Source organism: Phyllostomus discolor, chromosome 4 (assembly GCF_004126475.2).
Source record: "Phyllostomus discolor isolate MPI-MPIP mPhyDis1 chromosome 4, mPhyDis1.pri.v3, whole genome shotgun sequence".
In the NCBI taxonomy this organism is placed as follows: Eukaryota; Metazoa; Chordata; class Mammalia; order Chiroptera; family Phyllostomidae; genus Phyllostomus; species Phyllostomus discolor.
In genome coordinates this window covers 104,712,132-104,729,801 of record NC_040906.2, presented here as the reverse complement: position 1 = coordinate 104,729,801, position 17,670 = coordinate 104,712,132, and the positions used below count along the sequence as shown (strand labels likewise).

At 47.4% G+C, this 17,670-nt stretch overlaps 1 protein-coding gene across 1 annotated transcript; it reads right to left on the bottom strand.

Moving 5' to 3' along the window:
• Window positions 1–117: 117 nt before the first annotated feature.
• On the bottom strand, window positions 118–11,431 carry C2 (complement C2). The gene is made up of 18 exons (XM_028509104.2): window positions 11,150–11,431; window positions 10,769–10,975; window positions 10,008–10,193; window positions 8,091–8,264; window positions 7,910–8,008; window positions 7,599–7,732; window positions 5,969–6,107; window positions 5,217–5,357; window positions 4,223–4,312; window positions 2,234–2,374; window positions 2,010–2,104; window positions 1,800–1,914; window positions 1,517–1,682; window positions 1,348–1,424; window positions 1,113–1,204; window positions 786–912; window positions 654–703; window positions 118–511 (listed from the first exon to the last, which is right to left on the bottom strand). The coding sequence occupies exons 1-18, from the start codon at window positions 11,193–11,195 to the stop codon at window positions 335–337; spliced, it is 2,256 nt and encodes a 751-aa protein (XP_028364905.1). The 5' UTR covers window positions 11,196–11,431; the 3' UTR covers window positions 118–334.
• Between the last annotated feature and the right edge of the window lie 6,239 nt (window positions 11,432–17,670).

Here is a 17,670-nt window from a genome sequence, read left to right as displayed (position 1 = left end):
TCTGTGTTATAGAGCAGAGTCCCTGTTTGTCCAGCGGGGTCTCTGACCTGCCTCCTGCAATTCCTGGAATCATTCCTGCCTTCCCCGCCCCCCACCTCAGGCAGAGGCACAGACAGATGTGGAAATCACTGATTTTTATTAATTTCATAACTGGGAAATTCCACATGAAAGTGAAAGGAGAGTGAGTCACATAAAGCAGAGGGTGGACCAGGCACTGTCCCAGGATCCTGGAGGCTGGACTAATGGGTCATGGGGTACGAAGGCAGAAATTTAGAGGTAGGACATGGGAGAGATGGCAGGTTCTGCAGGACAGCAAAGGGGTCAGTGGGCATGATTAGAGGGGCAAAAAATTCAGGACGCCTTCCAGGTGCTGCCTCAGCCAGGGCTGCAAGCGGAAGAGATTGATGTGGAAGTCACGAGGCGGTGGGACCTTGCCTGTGGGGGCTCTCTTGCGGGAGTTTTTATCAGAGTTGCCACAGGGGTTGTAGAGGCCCCAGCTCACCAGGCCCACCTGGAAGAGAGAATGGGACAGGAGACGGCCACAGCCCCAGACTCAAGCTCCAACCTCCCTGGTTCCTTCAAAGGCCTCCCTTGTCCCCCCCAACAAGGTGATTCCATGATCGCAGTCCTGCAAGTGTCCCCCTCCTCCTCACCTGAAAAATCCTGTATTTCCGTTCAAGGAAAACTGCTCCCCCAGATTCTCCTGCAGAAAGAAGGGACAAGAGACTGTCAGCCTTCCCCAGGCATCCAGGCTCCAGGGTGGGGGATGGGTGGGAGCCACTCACCCTTGCAGGGATTGTCATCTTCCCCAGTCCCACTGCATAGGAACTGGTCTGTCACCACTTCCCCGACGTCTGTTAAGTTGGGGAACATGTTTTTTTCTTGGGAGACGACATCAATACAGCTTGTCCACTGCAGTGGGAGTGGAACAAGAGAGAAAGGCAGAATGAGCAGGCCCCGGGGACACCTGGGAGTTCAGCTAGACCAGGGAGGAGGGGTGACTAGGGGTGAGATGCAGAAAGCAGCCAGAGCTGAAGGAGGCAGAGAGACATTCTGGGTGATGTCCAGGGGACTCCCATCTCCCAAGAGAATCCCAGACCTGAGACTCTCACCTCTGTCCCTGTCTTGAGGTTAACGTTCAGTTTGTCCCCATTCAAGGCCACAAAATGAGCAGGAACACTCACTGTGTTCAGAAGTAAGCTCTCTGCGGTCAAGGAGAAGGGGAGGTTGGTGCTGCTCCCTTTACCCAGCACCCAGACTCCTGACTTGGGGATGGGAGCACAGCCTGTGTTATCACCCTCAAGTCTTGGTCCCAGCTCCTCCTGCAGCTGAAGTCGCAGCACTCACCATGATCTCGGCAGGTGCTGCCTGGGGGTTTCCGCAGAGCCAGATTGGCCTCTAGCGTACAGGGAAGGCAGATGGGCCTGGGGAGAAGGGGGGGGGGGGTCATAGAGGCTCGCCCTTGGTGACTCCTCCTCCAGGGCTCCCCAGAGCGCTGTACCCCAGATGCCGGCACCTGGCATGGGTGGACATCTTTACTTTCTGGGCCAGCTTCAACAGGGCAATGTCATCACCGTAGAACTCCAGGATTCCCTGATGTTTCTTGGCATAGACGTTGAACCCCGAGGAAATCACCACACTCTCAATTTCGAAGTCTTTGCCCAAATGGGTGTTGGGATCCCCTGGGAACAATATGGCAGATTAGGCTAGGCTGGGGGTCCTGAAGGAGCCAGAAGCTAGGGACAAGTGGTGGGAGCTCTGGCCACAGGGTTGGGAACCTGGTGGGGGCTCTGCCTTACCCACGTTGACCCTCCACAGGGAATGGTCCTTGTCGTCACTGCGGAAGCAGTGAGCAGCTGTCAGGACCCACTGGTCTGAGATGAGGGATCCCCGGCAGGTTTGTAGGCTCCTGGGCTGCAGGGGAATAGATGATCCTCAGGCACAGCTGTGTCTCTGTCCCCTGGCCACTTTCACCTCTGAGATCCAAGCCCAACCCTCCTTCCTGGTACCTTGATAGTGACATGCCAGGGTGTCCTTTCCTGGGCAGAAGCATTAGCTGACATGTTCCCCACCCCACATATGGTGTCTGTGAGCTGAGAGACATCTGTGGGTGTGAGGAGCAGATGGGGAAGGAGGCAGGTAAGGGGCACTGTGAACAGGTTCCCAAACTGGACCCCCGGCTGGCTCCTCTCTGCCCTCTCTACTCTGGAGAGGGCAAACGAAGCTGACTCACCCAGCATGTGCTCAAAGACCTGGTACAGAGCCTTTGTGTCCTGCAGAATGAAGGCATGCCTCTCGCCGTCCTTCTTGGACCCCAGCTGATTCAGTTCTCTCCAGTCCACATCCAGCTTGCCCACCCCAATGGCGTAGATGTCTGATGGGGAGGAGAAAATCACCAGAATCTTGCATCTGGGGGGCTACCCCATGAAACAGGAGGCTGTATTTAGAGCTCACTCTGTCCTACAAAGCCCTACATGGGCCTCACTTTCACCTCATACTTGTCTGACTTTATTTCCTACCATTGCTCACCCTTCACTCTCTTCCAGCCACACACCTTTTGTGAAGTTCTTCAAATTTGCAAGCACGTGCGTACCTGAGGCCTTTTGCACTGGCTGTGCCTCTGCTGGTTCCTCCTCCCCAGTCTTCTCACATGGCTCACTTTCTTACCTTTTTAAGTCTTGACTCAAACATCACTATCTCAGGGGGTTCTTCCCTGGCCTCGTTGTCTGAGACTGAAATGCCCCAGGCTCCTCCATTCCCTGCTTGCTTCATGTTGTGCCGTAGCCTGAGTCACACCACCTACCAGACCCTGTGGATTCCTGATTTCCCTTGTTTGATGCCAACAGTGGGTAGAGTTGTTTCTCAAAAAAAGATACATTCAAGTCCTCACCCCCACTGCTTGTGAATGGGACCCTACTTGGAAATAGGGTCTTTATGGATATGATCAAGATGAAGTCATCCTGAACTAGGGTGGGCCTGATCTGCTGTCCAGTGTCCTCATCAGAAGAGGGGAGTTTGAACACAGACACACAGGGAGAGTGCTGTGACAACAGAGAGGCTGCAGGAAGAAGGGGGTGTGGAGACAGAGGCAGAGACTGGGTTAGCCTGCCATAGGCCAAGGAACGCCTGGGCCCCCAGAAGCTGGCAGAACCTCCAGAGGGAGCAGGACCCTGCTGACACTTTAATTTTGGACTTCTAGCCTCTTGAACGTGAGAGAATGAATTTCAGTTGTTTTAAGCCACCCAAGTTTGTGCAATTTGTGGCACCAGCCCTGGCTGACTGATACATTGCCCCTCCAGAATGATATCCCCATGCAAGCAGGCATTTTTGGTCCTTTTGTTCACAGCAATCTGTAGAATGGTGCCTAGCCCCAGAGAGTCTCTCAGAAGTACTTTTAAATGACTAAATAAATAAGAACTCATGACAATAGCATGGAGGCAAAACTTCAGATCTAGTCTTCCTCTGAAAAAGTAGCCTCTGGAAGAGGGGCCTGGGGCCACCCCTCCCACTGGAGAACTGGCCCACACAACCATCCGGGCACAGCCTCCAAGTGGAAGTTTTAAAGAGGAACCTCCTTTCCACTGAGGGGAGGAGGGGCACAGCGGCGGGGGGGGGGGGTGGAGATAGAAAAGGCAGGACCAGGGGAACGTTAAATTGGGGCTTCAAAACTACCTGCCTTCCCTTATCTGGAGTGCTTCCTCTGAAATTCTTTTCTGGTCAAAGGTTGGTGCAATTTGTATTTAGTCCGAATCAGAGGGATTGTTTTTTTAGAGTCTGCAGCTGCCAAAGCTTTGGTTACTTATCTGTACTGCTACAGGGAGAAATGCCAGGGACAGTCCCCACAAGGAATTCAGGCCTTTTCTTCTTGGTGAGGTTCGTGGAACATAAAATGGTGGATAATGAGGACGATGATGGTGAAGATGATGACCGCAGACACACACTGTATCAGGCAACATCTGAGCATTTGCCCCAATCAGCCTACAATGCCCTCTTCTTACAAGGGAAGAAACTGCCCACAGCCACAACCAATCAAAGATGAAACTATGGTTAGAAACATGGGTGGTTTGACTCCAGACTGTTCAACGTGACACTCAGGGGCCTTCACATGGAATGACACAGCTGGAGTGGAAGGACTCTCACTAGAAAGATACTGGAACCACTGGCCGAGGGCCTTGTGCCCCCTGCAGGGGCAGTACAGGTGGGGTTGGGGGTGGAGGTTCACCTAGATAGTCGTTCCTCTTCTGGTTGATGTTCAAGATCTCTTTGATATCGTCAACAGCTCGTTTGGGAGAGCCCCCCATATTGGACTTTCCTAGAACAGGGAGGGAAAAGAATTGTTTGTCTGTGTGGATATATCAGGAAGAGTGGAGAGACATTCATCCTGGGAACCTCAACACCAACACTTCTACCCCGAATTTTACCAAAATTCTCTGTATTCCAGGCACTAGGCCAGGAGCTTCATTTACTTTATCTCATTTAATTCTCACGAAACCCCAGGAAGTGTGGGTATCCTCATTTTATAGACAAGAACATAGTCCTGATGGGTGATGTAATGTGGACAAAGTTAAGATCAATGACGGAGCCCAGATCCACTACACAGTCGCCCTTCCCTCTGCTCCTCGCCCTCACCGCTCCAGAGCGAACCTCATCCGGTTCGCTCTGGGACACCTCCCAGGTGGGGACGATAACTTAACATTTATAATCACAAAGCACTTTTACACAAACTACTTAAATTTCTCTCCATAAAAATTGGGTAAGGAAAGGAAGGCAGCTATTGTCATTTTTGTCATCCTTGTCATCACCGTTGTCACCTTCAACACTTCAATGGAACCTTGATTTTCGAACTTAATTTGTTCTGGAAAACTGTCCATTTGTTCAAAAGCTTAATCTCCTTTGTTTGTTGCCTGAGAGACACAAGATTCATCACGTCGGTATCAGCACGAACGGGTTGTCAGGAAGAGAATCAAGACCCGAGTTTTGTTAGATAACTGAGACATTTTTTTCTGTGAACAGCTTGGTCGAGAATCAAATTGTTCAAGAACCAAGATGGTTGAGAAGCGAGGTTTGACTGTATTTCTATTTTTTAATACTATTTCTACTTTATTAATAAGAAACAGGGGCTCAAAGTGGCAGAGAGAGAACCAGAATGCTGGTTTTCTGGCCCCATTGTGGTGCTCCTTCTACAGTGCAGCCTCGCCAGAGATGAGCACACTCACCATCTGTCAGAAGGATGATGACGTGCCGGATTTCCTGCCAGGCCACCGTGTTCATGCCGAGGCGTTGCATTTGGTTATTCATCATAATATAGACACTATTTAGGGCCTCGTAGATGTTGGTCCCGGTTCCATTTTCATGATCTGGAATATGCAACGAGTTAGGGAGAAAGGAATCACTCTGTTTCCCCCAACTACTGGAAATAAAATTATTCATTCATTCGATAAACTCAGGCCTTGGATATCCAGATAGAGATTTGGAATCATTGCCTGTTGAGGCATTAAAAGCCGCCCTTCCCCGTAGAAGTGCTCATTGATAACCCCAATCTAAGGCCACTCTAAAGTCCCCAGATGCAAAGATGGAGTTTCCAAACAACTTGGAATGTGTTAGCATCTGCTGCCTACACCCAGGTACTCTGCCATGACATAGGAGACTACGGCAATGAGCCACGAAAACCAGACCATGTTATTCTGGCATCATGTGATTGCTTGCCATGTGATTCTGCCATGTGATTCTGGGAGCCGAGACATGCATGATGCACTAGATATGCAGCACATTAGAGGAAGTCAGGAGTTGGTAGGAGCTGGGACTCGCCCACCATGAACCTGATTTGGAAACTTAAGGAAACAGAGCCCCAAAGCCCTGACACTTGAATGCTACCAGGAGGACCCCCTCTCTCTAATTCATCCAGGTCTGTCTTCAGGAGACTTGTTCCCCTCTCCCTCCCACCACTTTCATTTGATGACATCCATACCTTTATAGCTGATGTTTTCCAGATAGTAGATCACTTCGGTCGCATCCCGGGAGCTGTCGTGCAGAACAGACATGATGATTTTGGGCTTTGATGCAAAAGTGATGATGGCGACACTCACATTGATCTCAAAGCTAAAGATCTGTGGAGGGAAGTGAGAGGTGGCATGAAGGGCCCTGAAACCGAAGGGCTGCTGGTAAGAGAGCAAGCAAAAGGACCTGGAGGAGGCTGTGAACCTGGACTGACAAAAGCAAGGTCTGTGAGTAGACACTTACTAAGAAACTGCTGCTTGGAAGAACTCCAGAAACTGATACTTGTTGGCCATCTACTCTCTTTGAGAGTCTCACTTCTCATTTAATCTTCACAGCAACTCTGTGAGGGGAGCATCATAGTCCCTATTTTATAGATGAGGAGACTGAGGCTTTCTTACCTTGCCCCAGGTCACACCACTCATAAGAGGTAGAGGTAGGATTTGAACCTGTTGGTGCAACTCTGAGGGACCCAACAGTCGCATTGTGCAGCCTCATGGTTTAATAAGTTACTTGACTTTAAGCCCAAAGAGAGACTCTAAGGAGCACAGAAATTGCCTTCTTTAAATGTAGCTGGGACAGAGTCACAATTATGATGGATGCAAAGAGGCTCACTCCAAGACACATCATAATTAAAAGGCCAAAAATTAAAGGTAAACAGAGACTCTTAAAAGCAGCAAGAGAAAAGAAGTTAGTTACCAGGTAGTTGCCAGATGGGAGAGGGGAGGAGGAGAATGGGTGAAGAGGTGAGAGGATTAAGTACAAATAGGTAGTTACAGAATAGCCAAGGGGATGTAAAGTACAGTATAGGAGATGGGGTAGCCAAAGAACTTATATGCACAACCCATGGACATGAACAATGTTGAGGAGATTGCCTGAGGGAGTGGGGGTGCTAGGTGGAGGGGGAGAAAGGGCGAAAAATCAGGACAACTATAATAGCGTAATCAATAAAATATAATTTAGAAAATAAAAATTAAAATGTAGCTGGGAGGAAAAACATACATCTACAAAAACTATTGTGAAAAGCATAATTATCAAGTAAAATATGGGCAACGAAACTAAATCATGGCTTCCAAACTCTTCTGTTCATGCATCTCATTAGTGAGGATGTTGTGAGCACATACCCCAATAAAGGTATATATATTTATGAACTATACTTGTATATTTATAAGGTGTATCACCCTAAACACATATAAGATATTGAAATGCTTTCAAATGATTAAATGTTAAGTTACTGATTAATTTAAAATTATTTAACAGGGATACTATTATTTTTCTGCACACCCAGTAGATTATTTTGTGTACACATCGGTGGAGACCACCGCTCTAGGTGATGAGTTCCTAGAAAGTAGGACCTCAGTCTTGTTCACCTTTGGTGCCCCCAGCACTCAGCACCCTGCACCGTCCCTGGTATACAGTAGGTGACTGTGGAATAAAAAATGTGATCCTATAAATTGAACCTAAGATTCCTTCATGACATGCATATACTCTGGGAAGGCTTCTTGAAGAAGGTGGGCTATGAGTGGGATTCTGAGCACGGAAGGAGACAGAGAGACGGTGTGTGCAGGAAGACCTGCTCTGTGCCTAGGCTTCTATTGCCTGACCCTGTCCACCATGATCGTGGTGCTGTTCTTGAAGATACTGAAGTCTTCTTCCTTCACACTCTGAGAGGCATCCAGGAGCAAGTAGAGGTTCAGGTGACCAGATCGCTGGATTTGGATTTTTCGGCCCACGTTTTCTGGCAGAAATGTGGAAGGGGGGGGGGGGTTCAGATTTCCACCTCTGACCTTCTCTCTCACCAAGGGGTTCAGGCCTCCCTACTTCCCCTCCAGTCAACTCAGCCCTCTGAGCCCACCAGAAGCCAAGCCTCCACTAGGCCTGCCCAGTTGTCTGCTGCCCTGCTGCAAGCACTCACCCTTCTTCTTCTGGGTTGGATTGGTGGATCCAAGCAGGTGGGACAAGGAGGTGCCCAGGACAGGGGCCACGTCCTCAGGGAAGTCATAAGAGTAGGGTTCTATGGGAAGAGCCACTGGGGTCAGCCAAGGCTGGGGAATTGGGTACCCAAGAGTCTTGGGAAGGTCAGGACGGCTACTCACGGCGGCAAATGGGCTCTGTTCCACTCCAGACCCCACTGCCCTGGCATTCCCGCTCTGCAGACCCTGTCAGCACCAGGTTCGAGGAGCAGCGGTAGCTGACCTTGTCCCCAAGGCCAAATCGGGACCCTGTCCGCACCGAGCCCACCGAAATGCCCGGGTTGGGGCAGTGACCAGCTACAAGTGAACAAAGGAAGACGAAGGTATTCAGGGACCCACCTCCTTAACCTCTAGCCCTGCTTACCTGCCCTCTCCCTCCAGCTCTTCTCTCTCCAGCCCCTCAGAGCCTCTTTCAGCCCTTTGGTCTCCCACTTGGGTGTGGACAGAAAACCTTAAGGAGGGCCAAATGTTCAGAGCTCAGTGCCCTTGGTTGCAAACTAAAGCAACCCAGTCCCAGCCCAGGGACTCAGTTTACATCCATTCCAGAATGCTGGGCAAGATGCCAGCAGAGAAGCCCTTCCACAGAGGACATTGGCACTTCCTAAACCATAAGACGTCATCACTACATACCCAGCAGCATGGCTAAAAGTAGAAAGATGCATAATTCCAAGGGCTGGATAAGATGTGAGTCCACCAAACTTGATTACGTCACTGGAATGTCAGTGACATGCCTGCCAGCCTCAACTGAAACTAAATATGCCGACAGGAACCCGGCAATTCCACTGTTAGATAATATGCTCCAGAGGAACGAGTACATGGAAGTCATGCTAACAGACTTGTCCTCGTAACAGCCCCAAACTGGAAATAAGCCAACTGTCCATCAACAGAACACATAACTAAATTATAATATATTCATATTGTGGAACTACACAAGCAATAAAAATTAAACTGTGGATGCACAGAAAAACATGGATAAATCTTGCAGGAAGAATGTTGAATAAAAGGAGCCAGATGCAAAAGAGCACATTCTGTGTAACTCTGTGTGTATGAGGGGTGAGAACAACTTCAACTAACCCAGGGAGACAAAAGTCAGAGAGCGGTTACCTGTGGGAGGGGACAGGGGACTCCTGGGATCTTGGCCATGTTCTTTCTCTTAGGTGGTTATTACATGAGTGAATACATGTTTAAAAACTCATTAAGCTGAATATTAAGATCTGTATACTACATTTATGTTTGAATAAGTGACTATTTGGCAGAGTCAAGGACATCTGGGCCCCCAGGGGAGGGAATGTTCCTGCTGTATCTCATGGACTCTGTCTTCTGTATTACGTGCTTAGAACTATGATCCAGGAAGCTCCCAAAACTCGCAGGCAAATGTGACTCCAGGAAACCCTGGGGGTCCCATTATGTCAAGCAGAGCCCCTCACCACTCACTGGGACAGTAATAACTGTGACAAAAGTATATGTGGCACTTACCAGAGTCCAAGGGCTGTTCTAGATGCTTACTAATATCAACTCACTTCATGCACATGACAACCTCATTTAACCTCTTTATGCCTCAGTTTTCACATCTGTGAAATGGGGATAGCCAGCACCCTTACTATCCCCATTTCACAGATGTGAAAACTGAGGCATAGAGAGGATAAATAACCTCTGTCAAAGTCAGAGCCAGACTTGGAACCCAACCTGGCTGCAGACGCAAGGCACTTAAGTATGACACTCTCTCAGCATATCTTCTGTCTCTGCCATCCCATGGGACTTGAATACCAAAATCTTGCTTTGAGGCATTTGGAAAAGCTGTACAATCTGTGAAGCCGTTATGTTGAATCTGCTGCCTATGTAGAACCAGCTGCCTTGGGCCAGGCTCCCTACAGGCCCGTGATGTGTGACCTGTCTATGTCAATTTACCAGAGTCCAGGAATATTATTCTGGTACTAGAAACACCAGGGCCCTGTCCCCACAGAGGCTCCCTGGACACATCTGGCTCCAGGGTTCCTGGAAGCCCCCAGCTTCCATGCAGCCATCAGTCAGGACACTCACCGCCATTGTCACACACGGCCGTCTCCCCATCCCACATGCCATTGGGGCGACACTGCCTCACGGGTGAGCCCCGAAGCACGAAGCCATCCTCACACTCGAAGCTCAGGTTGGCACCCACGGGGTGGGACCCCAGCCGTGGGGTATACATGCCATTCTCAAAGGAAACAGGGGCTGGACAGCGAACAGCTGGAGAGAGAGGGGAATGGGGATATAAGGATGGACAGGTAACACCTGAGCTGTGCACCAAGTGGGTGACATTTGCCTGGAAGCTGGGAATAGCCCACTGGCTGTCTACATTTTAGGTCGATGCCTATGAAATTGCTGCTTTTGGCAATTGGGTGAACACTGTCAGTTTCACACAGTTCAACCTAATATACTGATATATAACCACTTCTCTCAGCCCCTCAGGGCCAAGGTCACCACAGCCCCTCCCCTAGGGTCCTCAGATGTCCCGTAAGTGGGCACAACAGGGGCTCCAAGTCCACCTACTTTCTGAATGGCCAGTATCATGCAGTCAGCTGTTGAGTATTTTGAAAATCATCTCTAGCATTTAGCACCCCACAATCCCATCGAAGCCTGCTCCCAATGCCCTGCTATGAGAAGCCAACATTTTCCCACTATTTTTGCAAAGCCCAATGGAAAAGCAGCTTTGCCATTCCTCCCACACCATCTAGTCAGGTTAAGCCTCAATCCCAGCAAATCCTAAATAGAAGTTCTGAGCTAGCAGGGCACCCTGAGTGAGGTCCGGGGGAGAGCCTCACGTTTGCAGACTGCCTTTGTCCCTGGGGCGGATCCCGGGGTCTGCCACCGTCCGTTGTTCAAGCACAGTCTGTATGCCGGGGATGGGTAACGGCCAGGCGGGCAAGAGTAGATGAGGACACTCCCAGGGTCCCAGCCATGGCTGACGGTGAAACTGCCTCCGGAGATTTTCACATTTTGAGGGCAGGAGGGCGCAGCTGCAGCCAAGCCTGTGGGCATGGGGACAAAACACAGAAATGGAGAAAGAAGGAAGGCACTATCCTAAACCCGGGGCCTGGAGATAAGAAAAGGAAAGCGAAAGACTGCTGCCAGCAGAGAAGCTCAAGGGGGCGGCAGCAGCCCCGCCCACAGGACCCCACATCCTCTTCCCACCTTGCTCCTACCTGGAAACAGGAGCAGCAGGCAGAGCAGGGCCATCAGTGAGCCCATGGTGTCCAGCTTCCGGCAGGAACAGGCAGCCAGTGGGAGAGGGAAAAGGTCGTCTGACTTCCCAAAACGGAGAGTTGGCTCAGCAGCTGTTTCACTTGCGGCCAGAAAAGAAAACTAGGGACTGGGAAGGGGGATGGCCTCTTGCTGGTAGAAAACAGTCAGGGACTGGACACAGAGCTGAGGGAGCAACACTTGTACCCTAATCCCAACATAGCCATCCAGTCAGGGTAGGTCCAGCACAGACCCTGCGTGCAGCTCCAGCTCCTCCCCCATACAAACACACACCATGCACACACACTCTTGCATGAATACTTTAAGGCATGCGAACCCACCAACCATCCAAAATATTGCAAAACCACTAAATAAGTAGATAAAGTTTCACTTTTCTTTCAGGTTTTGTCAAGTGGATTTTACTTTTTCTAAATTATATTTAATTGTTTATGCTACCACAGTTATCCCAATTTCCCCCTTTTGCCCCCCTCCACCCAGGCCCCCTATTCCCTCAGACAACCCCTGCACCATTGTCCATGTCCATGAGTTATGCATGTATGTTTTTGGCTCCTCTATTGCCTGTGCTTTACTTTACATCACCATGGCTATTCTGTAACTACCGATTTGTACTTCTTAATCCCTTCACCTTCTTCATCCATTCCCTGACTCCCATCTGGCAACCATCACAATGTTCTATGATTCTATTTCTGTTCTGCTTGTTTTTTATTTTGTTTTTTAGATTCAATTGTTGATAGATATGTATTTATTGTCATTTTATTGTTCATATTTTTGATCTTCTCAAAGAAGACCCTTTAACATTTCATACAATACTGGTTTGAGCTAAGGAACTCCTTTAGCTTTTTCTTGTCTGGGTAGCTCTTTATATCTTAATTTTAAAGGACAACTTTGCTGGTTAGAATAATCTCAGCTGTAAGTCCTTGCTTTTCATCACTTTGAATATTTTTTTATTTTAATTATATTTTATTGATTGTGCTATTACAATTATCCTGACTTTTCCCCCCTCTGCCCCGCTCCATCCAGCACCCTACACTCCCTAGGCAATGCCCCCACCATTGTTCATGTCGATGGGTCATGTGTGTAAGATCTTTGGCTTCTCCATTTCCTATGCTGTACTTTACACCCCCATGGCTATTCTGTAACTACCTATTTGTACTTCTTTTTTAAAATATATTTTATTAATTATGTTATTACAGTTGTCCCATTTCCCCCTTCACTCCCCTCCACCCTGTACACCCTCTCCCACCCACTTCTCCCCCTTTAGTTCATGTCCATGTGTCATACTTATAAGTTCTTTAGCTTCTACATTTCCCATACTATTCTTATCCTCCCCCTATCCATTTTCTACCTACAATCTATGCTACTTATTCTCTGTACCTTTTCCCCCTCTCTCCTCCTCCCACTGCCCTGTTGCTAACCCTCCATGTGATCTCCATTTCTGTGGTTCTGTTCCTGTTCTAGTTGTTTGCTTAGTTTCTTTTGGTTTTGCTTTAGGTGTGGTTGTTAATAGTTGTGAGTTTGCTGTCCTTTTACTATACATGTTTTTTTTTTAATCTTCTTTTCTTAGATAAGTCCCTTTAACATTTCATATAATAAGGGCTTGGTGAGGATGAACTCCTTTAACTTGACCTTATCTGAGAAGCACTTTATCTGCCCTTCCATTCTAAATGAAAGCTTTGCTGGATAGAGTAATCTGGGATATAGTTCCTTGTCTTTCATGACTTGGAATATTTCTTTCCAGCCCCTTCTTGCCTGTAAGGTCTCTTTTGAGAAATCAGCTGACAGTCTGATGGGAACTCCTTTGTAGGTGACTGTCCCCTTATCTCTTGCTGCTTCTAGGATTCTCTCCTTCATTTTTACCTTGGCTAATGTAATTATGATGTGCCTTGGTGTGTTTCTTCTTGGGTCCAACTTCTTTGGGACTCTCTGAGCTTCCTGGATTTCCTGGAAGTCTATTTCCTTTGCCAGAATGGGGAAGTTCTCCTTTATTATTTGTTCAAATATGTTTTCAATCTGTTGCTCTACCTCTTCCCCTTCTGGTACCCCTACAATTCAGATGTTGGAACGTTTAAAGATGTCCTGGAGGTTCCTAAGCTTCTCCTCACTTTTTTGAATTCTTATTTTTCCATTCTTTCCTGTTTGGTTGTTTTTTCCTTCCTTCTGGTCCACTCTATTGTTTTGAGTCCCAGTTTCCTTCCCATCACTATTGGTGCTCTGTGCATCTTCCTTCATCTCTTTTAGGGTAACCTGCATTTTTTCATGTAATTTGCACCCAAAATCAACCGATTCTGTGAGCTTCCTGATCACTAGTGTTTTGAACTGTGCATCTGATACATTGGCTATCTCTTAGTCACTCAAAAGGATGAGTTCTGGGGCACTGATTTGTTCTTCTGTTTGAGCCATCTCTCTCTCCTTTTTTTTTTCTTTTCTTTCTTCTTTTTTTTTTTTTTTTTTTTTTTTTTTTGGTCTGGTCACTCCTGTTACGGTGAGGGGCAGAGCCTTAGGTGTTCACCAGGGCTGGGCACCCCAGTCGCTAGATTGTGACGTTGTATGTGAGTGTGGGGTCGAGAGGGAACAATTGTGGTAGCTCCACTCTCTGTGGGACCTCAGTCCCTTCCCTGGGATCCTGGGTTGCAGGCTCTGCCCTGCTCCATAATCGTGCCTCACTGGGTCTGCCAGCTGCCGCTTGCATACTCAGGGTCCACCCGCTGCGATCTTGCGTGCCCCAGATGCCTTACACGCTCCCGGTTGCCTTATGCACCCAACTCTCCCTGCTCTCCGTGCCACGACCCGCGCCAGACTGCTCATCTCCACCCCTCCTACCAGTATGGATGAACGGGTCTATTTCAACTTCTTGGCTATCCTACTTCCATTCAGATAAATTTTCTATCAGTTCTGGGTGTTATTCTCCCTCTAAATTGTTGTTGTTCCAATCTTGGTTGTGCGTGGAGGTACAGTGTGTCCACCTACGCCTCCATCTTGGCTGGAAGGGCCCATTTTGAATATTTCTTGCCAATTCCTTCTAGCCTGCAAAGTTTCTTTTGAGAAAGCTGACAGTATTATGGGAGCTCCCTTGTAGATAATTAACTGCTTTTTTCTTGCTACTTTTGAGATTCTCTCTTTGTATTTAACCTTTGGCATTTTAATTATGATGTGTCTTGGTGTGGGCCTCTTTGGGTTCATCTTGTTTGAGACTTTCTGCACTTTGTGGACTTACATGTCTATTTTCTTCACCAAGTTAGGGAAGTTTTTTGTCCTATTTTTTTTAAATAGGTTTCCAATTTCTTGCTCTCTCTCTTCTCCTTCTGGAAGCCCTGTGATGTGAACATTGGTATATTTAAAGTTGTCCCAGAGGCTGCTTATACTATCCTCATTTTTTAAACTATTTTTTCTTCTTGCTGTTCTGATTGTTTTTTTCTTTTGCTTTTTCTTTCTTTCTTTTTTTTTTTTTAAGAGGGAGAGAAACATCAATGTGTGGTTGCCTCTTACATGCTCGCTACAAGAGACCTGGCCTGCAACCCAGGCACGTGCCCTAGACTGGGAATTAAACGGGTGACCCTTTGATTCACAGGCTGGCATTCAATCACTGCGCCACACCAGCCAGGGATGATTGTTTTTTCTTTCCTTATATTCTAAATTGCTGACTTGAGTCTTGGTTTTATTCACTCAACTGTTGATTCCTTGTAAATTGTTCTTTATTTCAACTAGTTTGACCTTCGATTTTGACTGGATCTTTTTTATGCCATTGAGGTTCTCACTATAAGGTTCATTGAGCATCCTTATGACCAGTGTTTTGAACTCTGCCTCTTGTAGATTCTTTGTCTCCATTTGGTTTAGTTCTTCTTCTACAGTTTTATTTGGTTCTTTCATTTGGGCCATGTTTCTTTGTCTCCTCATTTTGGCAGCCTCCCTGTGTTTGTTTCTATGTATTAGGTAGACCTGCTATGTCTCCCAGGCTTGGTAGAGTGGCCTAATGCAGTTGGTGTCCTGTAGGGTCCAGTGACACAGCCTGACCTACTACCCAAGTTGGGTACTCAAGGTGCAGCCACTGTGTGGGCTCTGTACACACTCCTTTTGTGTTTAACCTTGATCACAGTCAGCACATCCAAGGTCAGCCACCACCTGTATTCTGTCTGGGGCCACACAGCATAAGCTACAAAGCAATCTGTAATACCTGCTCCTTGTGCTGGGCTTGGAGGTGCCCAGGGAAGGCCAAGCTGTGAACTAAGGCTGGCTGCTGCTAGTGCCAGGCCTGGGGCAACTTAATAAGAGGTATGGGGCTTGCTAAAGCCAGGTGCTGCTTGTTGAGAGAATTTAGGAAAATCTGAAGCATGGGCCAAGATAAGCCATTTGCATGGAAAAGCCACTGGAAACAGCTTGGGTAGATCCAAAAGTTGGGTGGGGCAGGGCCTCAGGGAATCACCAGAGTGGAGCAAACAGTGTGAGCCAGTCTGATGGAGTCTCAGATATGGCAACCACCTGCCAGCTCTTTGGCTTTATGGGGAGAGAGCTCAGGAAAGGAACAATGGCCTCTGCCAGCACTTCTGTCTGGGGGAGAGCTGCCCCTAGCTCTTACCCTGAAGCCAGATAATTCAGATTCTCCCCATATGTCTCTAATACCTTTCAAGCTGATTCCCCAGTGCTGGAGCTCAGAGAGAGTGAGTCCAATAAGTGTGTGGGGGGCCCTTTAAGAGAAAATGCCTGGGACTCCAGAAGTTTGTGACTTCCACAGCTTCAATCCTCACTGGTTTTACAGGATGAAGTTATGGAGACTTCTCTTCCCAGCACTGGAATCTTGGGCTGGGGGGCCTGGTGTGTGGCTGGGACCCCTTGCTCCTGGGATATCCCTCCTCATTTTTATTCGACACTCATGGATGTGGGACCAGACTGTTCTGCATCTCTACCCACCACCACCAGTCTCGATATGGTTTTTTCTTTTCTTCTTTAAAATTATTTATTTATTTCTAGAGAGGGGAAGGGAGGGAGAAAGAGAGAGAGAGAAACATTAATGTGTGGTTGCCTCTCACGTGGCCCACAACCCAGGCATGTACCCTGACTGGGAATTGAACCTGTGATACTTTGGTTCACAGCCCAAGCTCAATCCACTGAGCTACACCAGCCAGGGCCTTGATTTGTTCTTTAATTCCATAGTTGTAGGATTCCCATTCAGCTAGATTTCTGAATGATGGTTGTTCTATAGTTTATTTGTAATTTTTATGTGTGAGGAAGCAAGTTCTATTTACCTATGCTGCCATCTTGAACCTGGAATTTACATCTTGAGAGCCTAGGATAGTATTATCTTCTTGAACATAAACCTATTAGAGATTGAGACTAATATTCTTGGAACTTCTTCATACATAAGAGTAGTTACAACCTTTTTCTTCCCTGCAGCCCTTCCCCAGAGAGAATCTGAAGATAAAAAATAAAATCAACAGTCTTAAAGATTGGAAAATTTTTAAATTTATTTTATTTTAGTTTTTTTAAAAGATTTTATTTATGTATTTATTTTTAGAGAGAGGAGAAGGAAGGTAAAAGAGAGTGAGAGAGACATCAATGTGCAAGTGATACATAGCTCTGTTGCCTCCCACACACCCCCCAATGGGGGATCTGGTCCATAACCCAGTGTGTGCCCTAACTGGTAATGGAACTGGAGACCTTCCAGTTCACAGGCTAGCACTCAATCCACTGAGCCACACCAGCCAGGGCAAGACTGGAAAAATTTTTAGAACATTTTTACAGAAAGGTCAGTACATACAATTTCCAACATAAGGTAAATAAACTTTAGGCTGATTGTTCAAAGAAAAAAGTACTTGTGGGTTTGGAGCATGCCTTTAAATTGCAGCCTGCATTGTATGAAATGCAGAAAGCGAACTCCGAGCTAGTGAGTTAGCCTTCCCATCCCACAGAGGCCTCTTTAATACTTCATCAAACAATGTGAGGTAGAAATGAATAACGTCAATCAAAAATAAAGATGAAACATCTCTAAAGTTATCAATTTAGTTTGTGAACACTCTTTTGATGTACAAATAACTCCCCCAAAACACACATACACAAAGGGGGTCCCCTTGGCTGCCTGGATGGGGGGCCCTGGGATACAAATTTGAAGACTCCCTAGCACTGCCAAGTGATTTCACTTGAGTGCTCTCCTCCTCCCATTCTCAGCACTCCCCATCACCTTCACTTTCAACTCAACTGCTGTGCTTTCTGTTTCTGATTGCAGTCCCTACTTAATTAAGGTGGCTTCTGGTTTGTGTGACATTACAGAGCTTTGTCTGGTAGAATTGCAGTCCCAGGTTACAATTTAGAATGTTCATCAGTTTTCAGTAGACCACCATTTGGTGAAGATGACCTTAGTTTACCTAATATTCCACCACTAAAAAGCCTGGCAAATGTGCCCTGACTAGTGTGACTCAGTGGGTAGAGCATTGTCCTGCAAACCAAAAGGTCACCAGTTTGATTCCCAGTC

What these genes read in the sequence shown, in the direction of transcription:
- C2 (XM_028509104.2), bottom strand. Translation starts at nt 11,195, where the DNA reads ATGGGCTCACTGATGGCCCTGCTCTGCCTGCTGCTCCTGTTTCCAG. An exon ending in CCACGATCATGGTGGACAGG is followed by an intron (nt 6,108 to 7,598) that starts GTCAGGCAATAG and finishes TTCCCTCCACAG; the next exon opens with ATCTTTAGCTTTGAGATCAA. An exon ending in GGTCTTTGAGCACATGCTGG is followed by an intron (nt 2,105 to 2,233) that starts GTGAGTCAGCTT and finishes TCACACCCACAG; the next exon opens with ATGTCTCTCAGCTCACAGAC.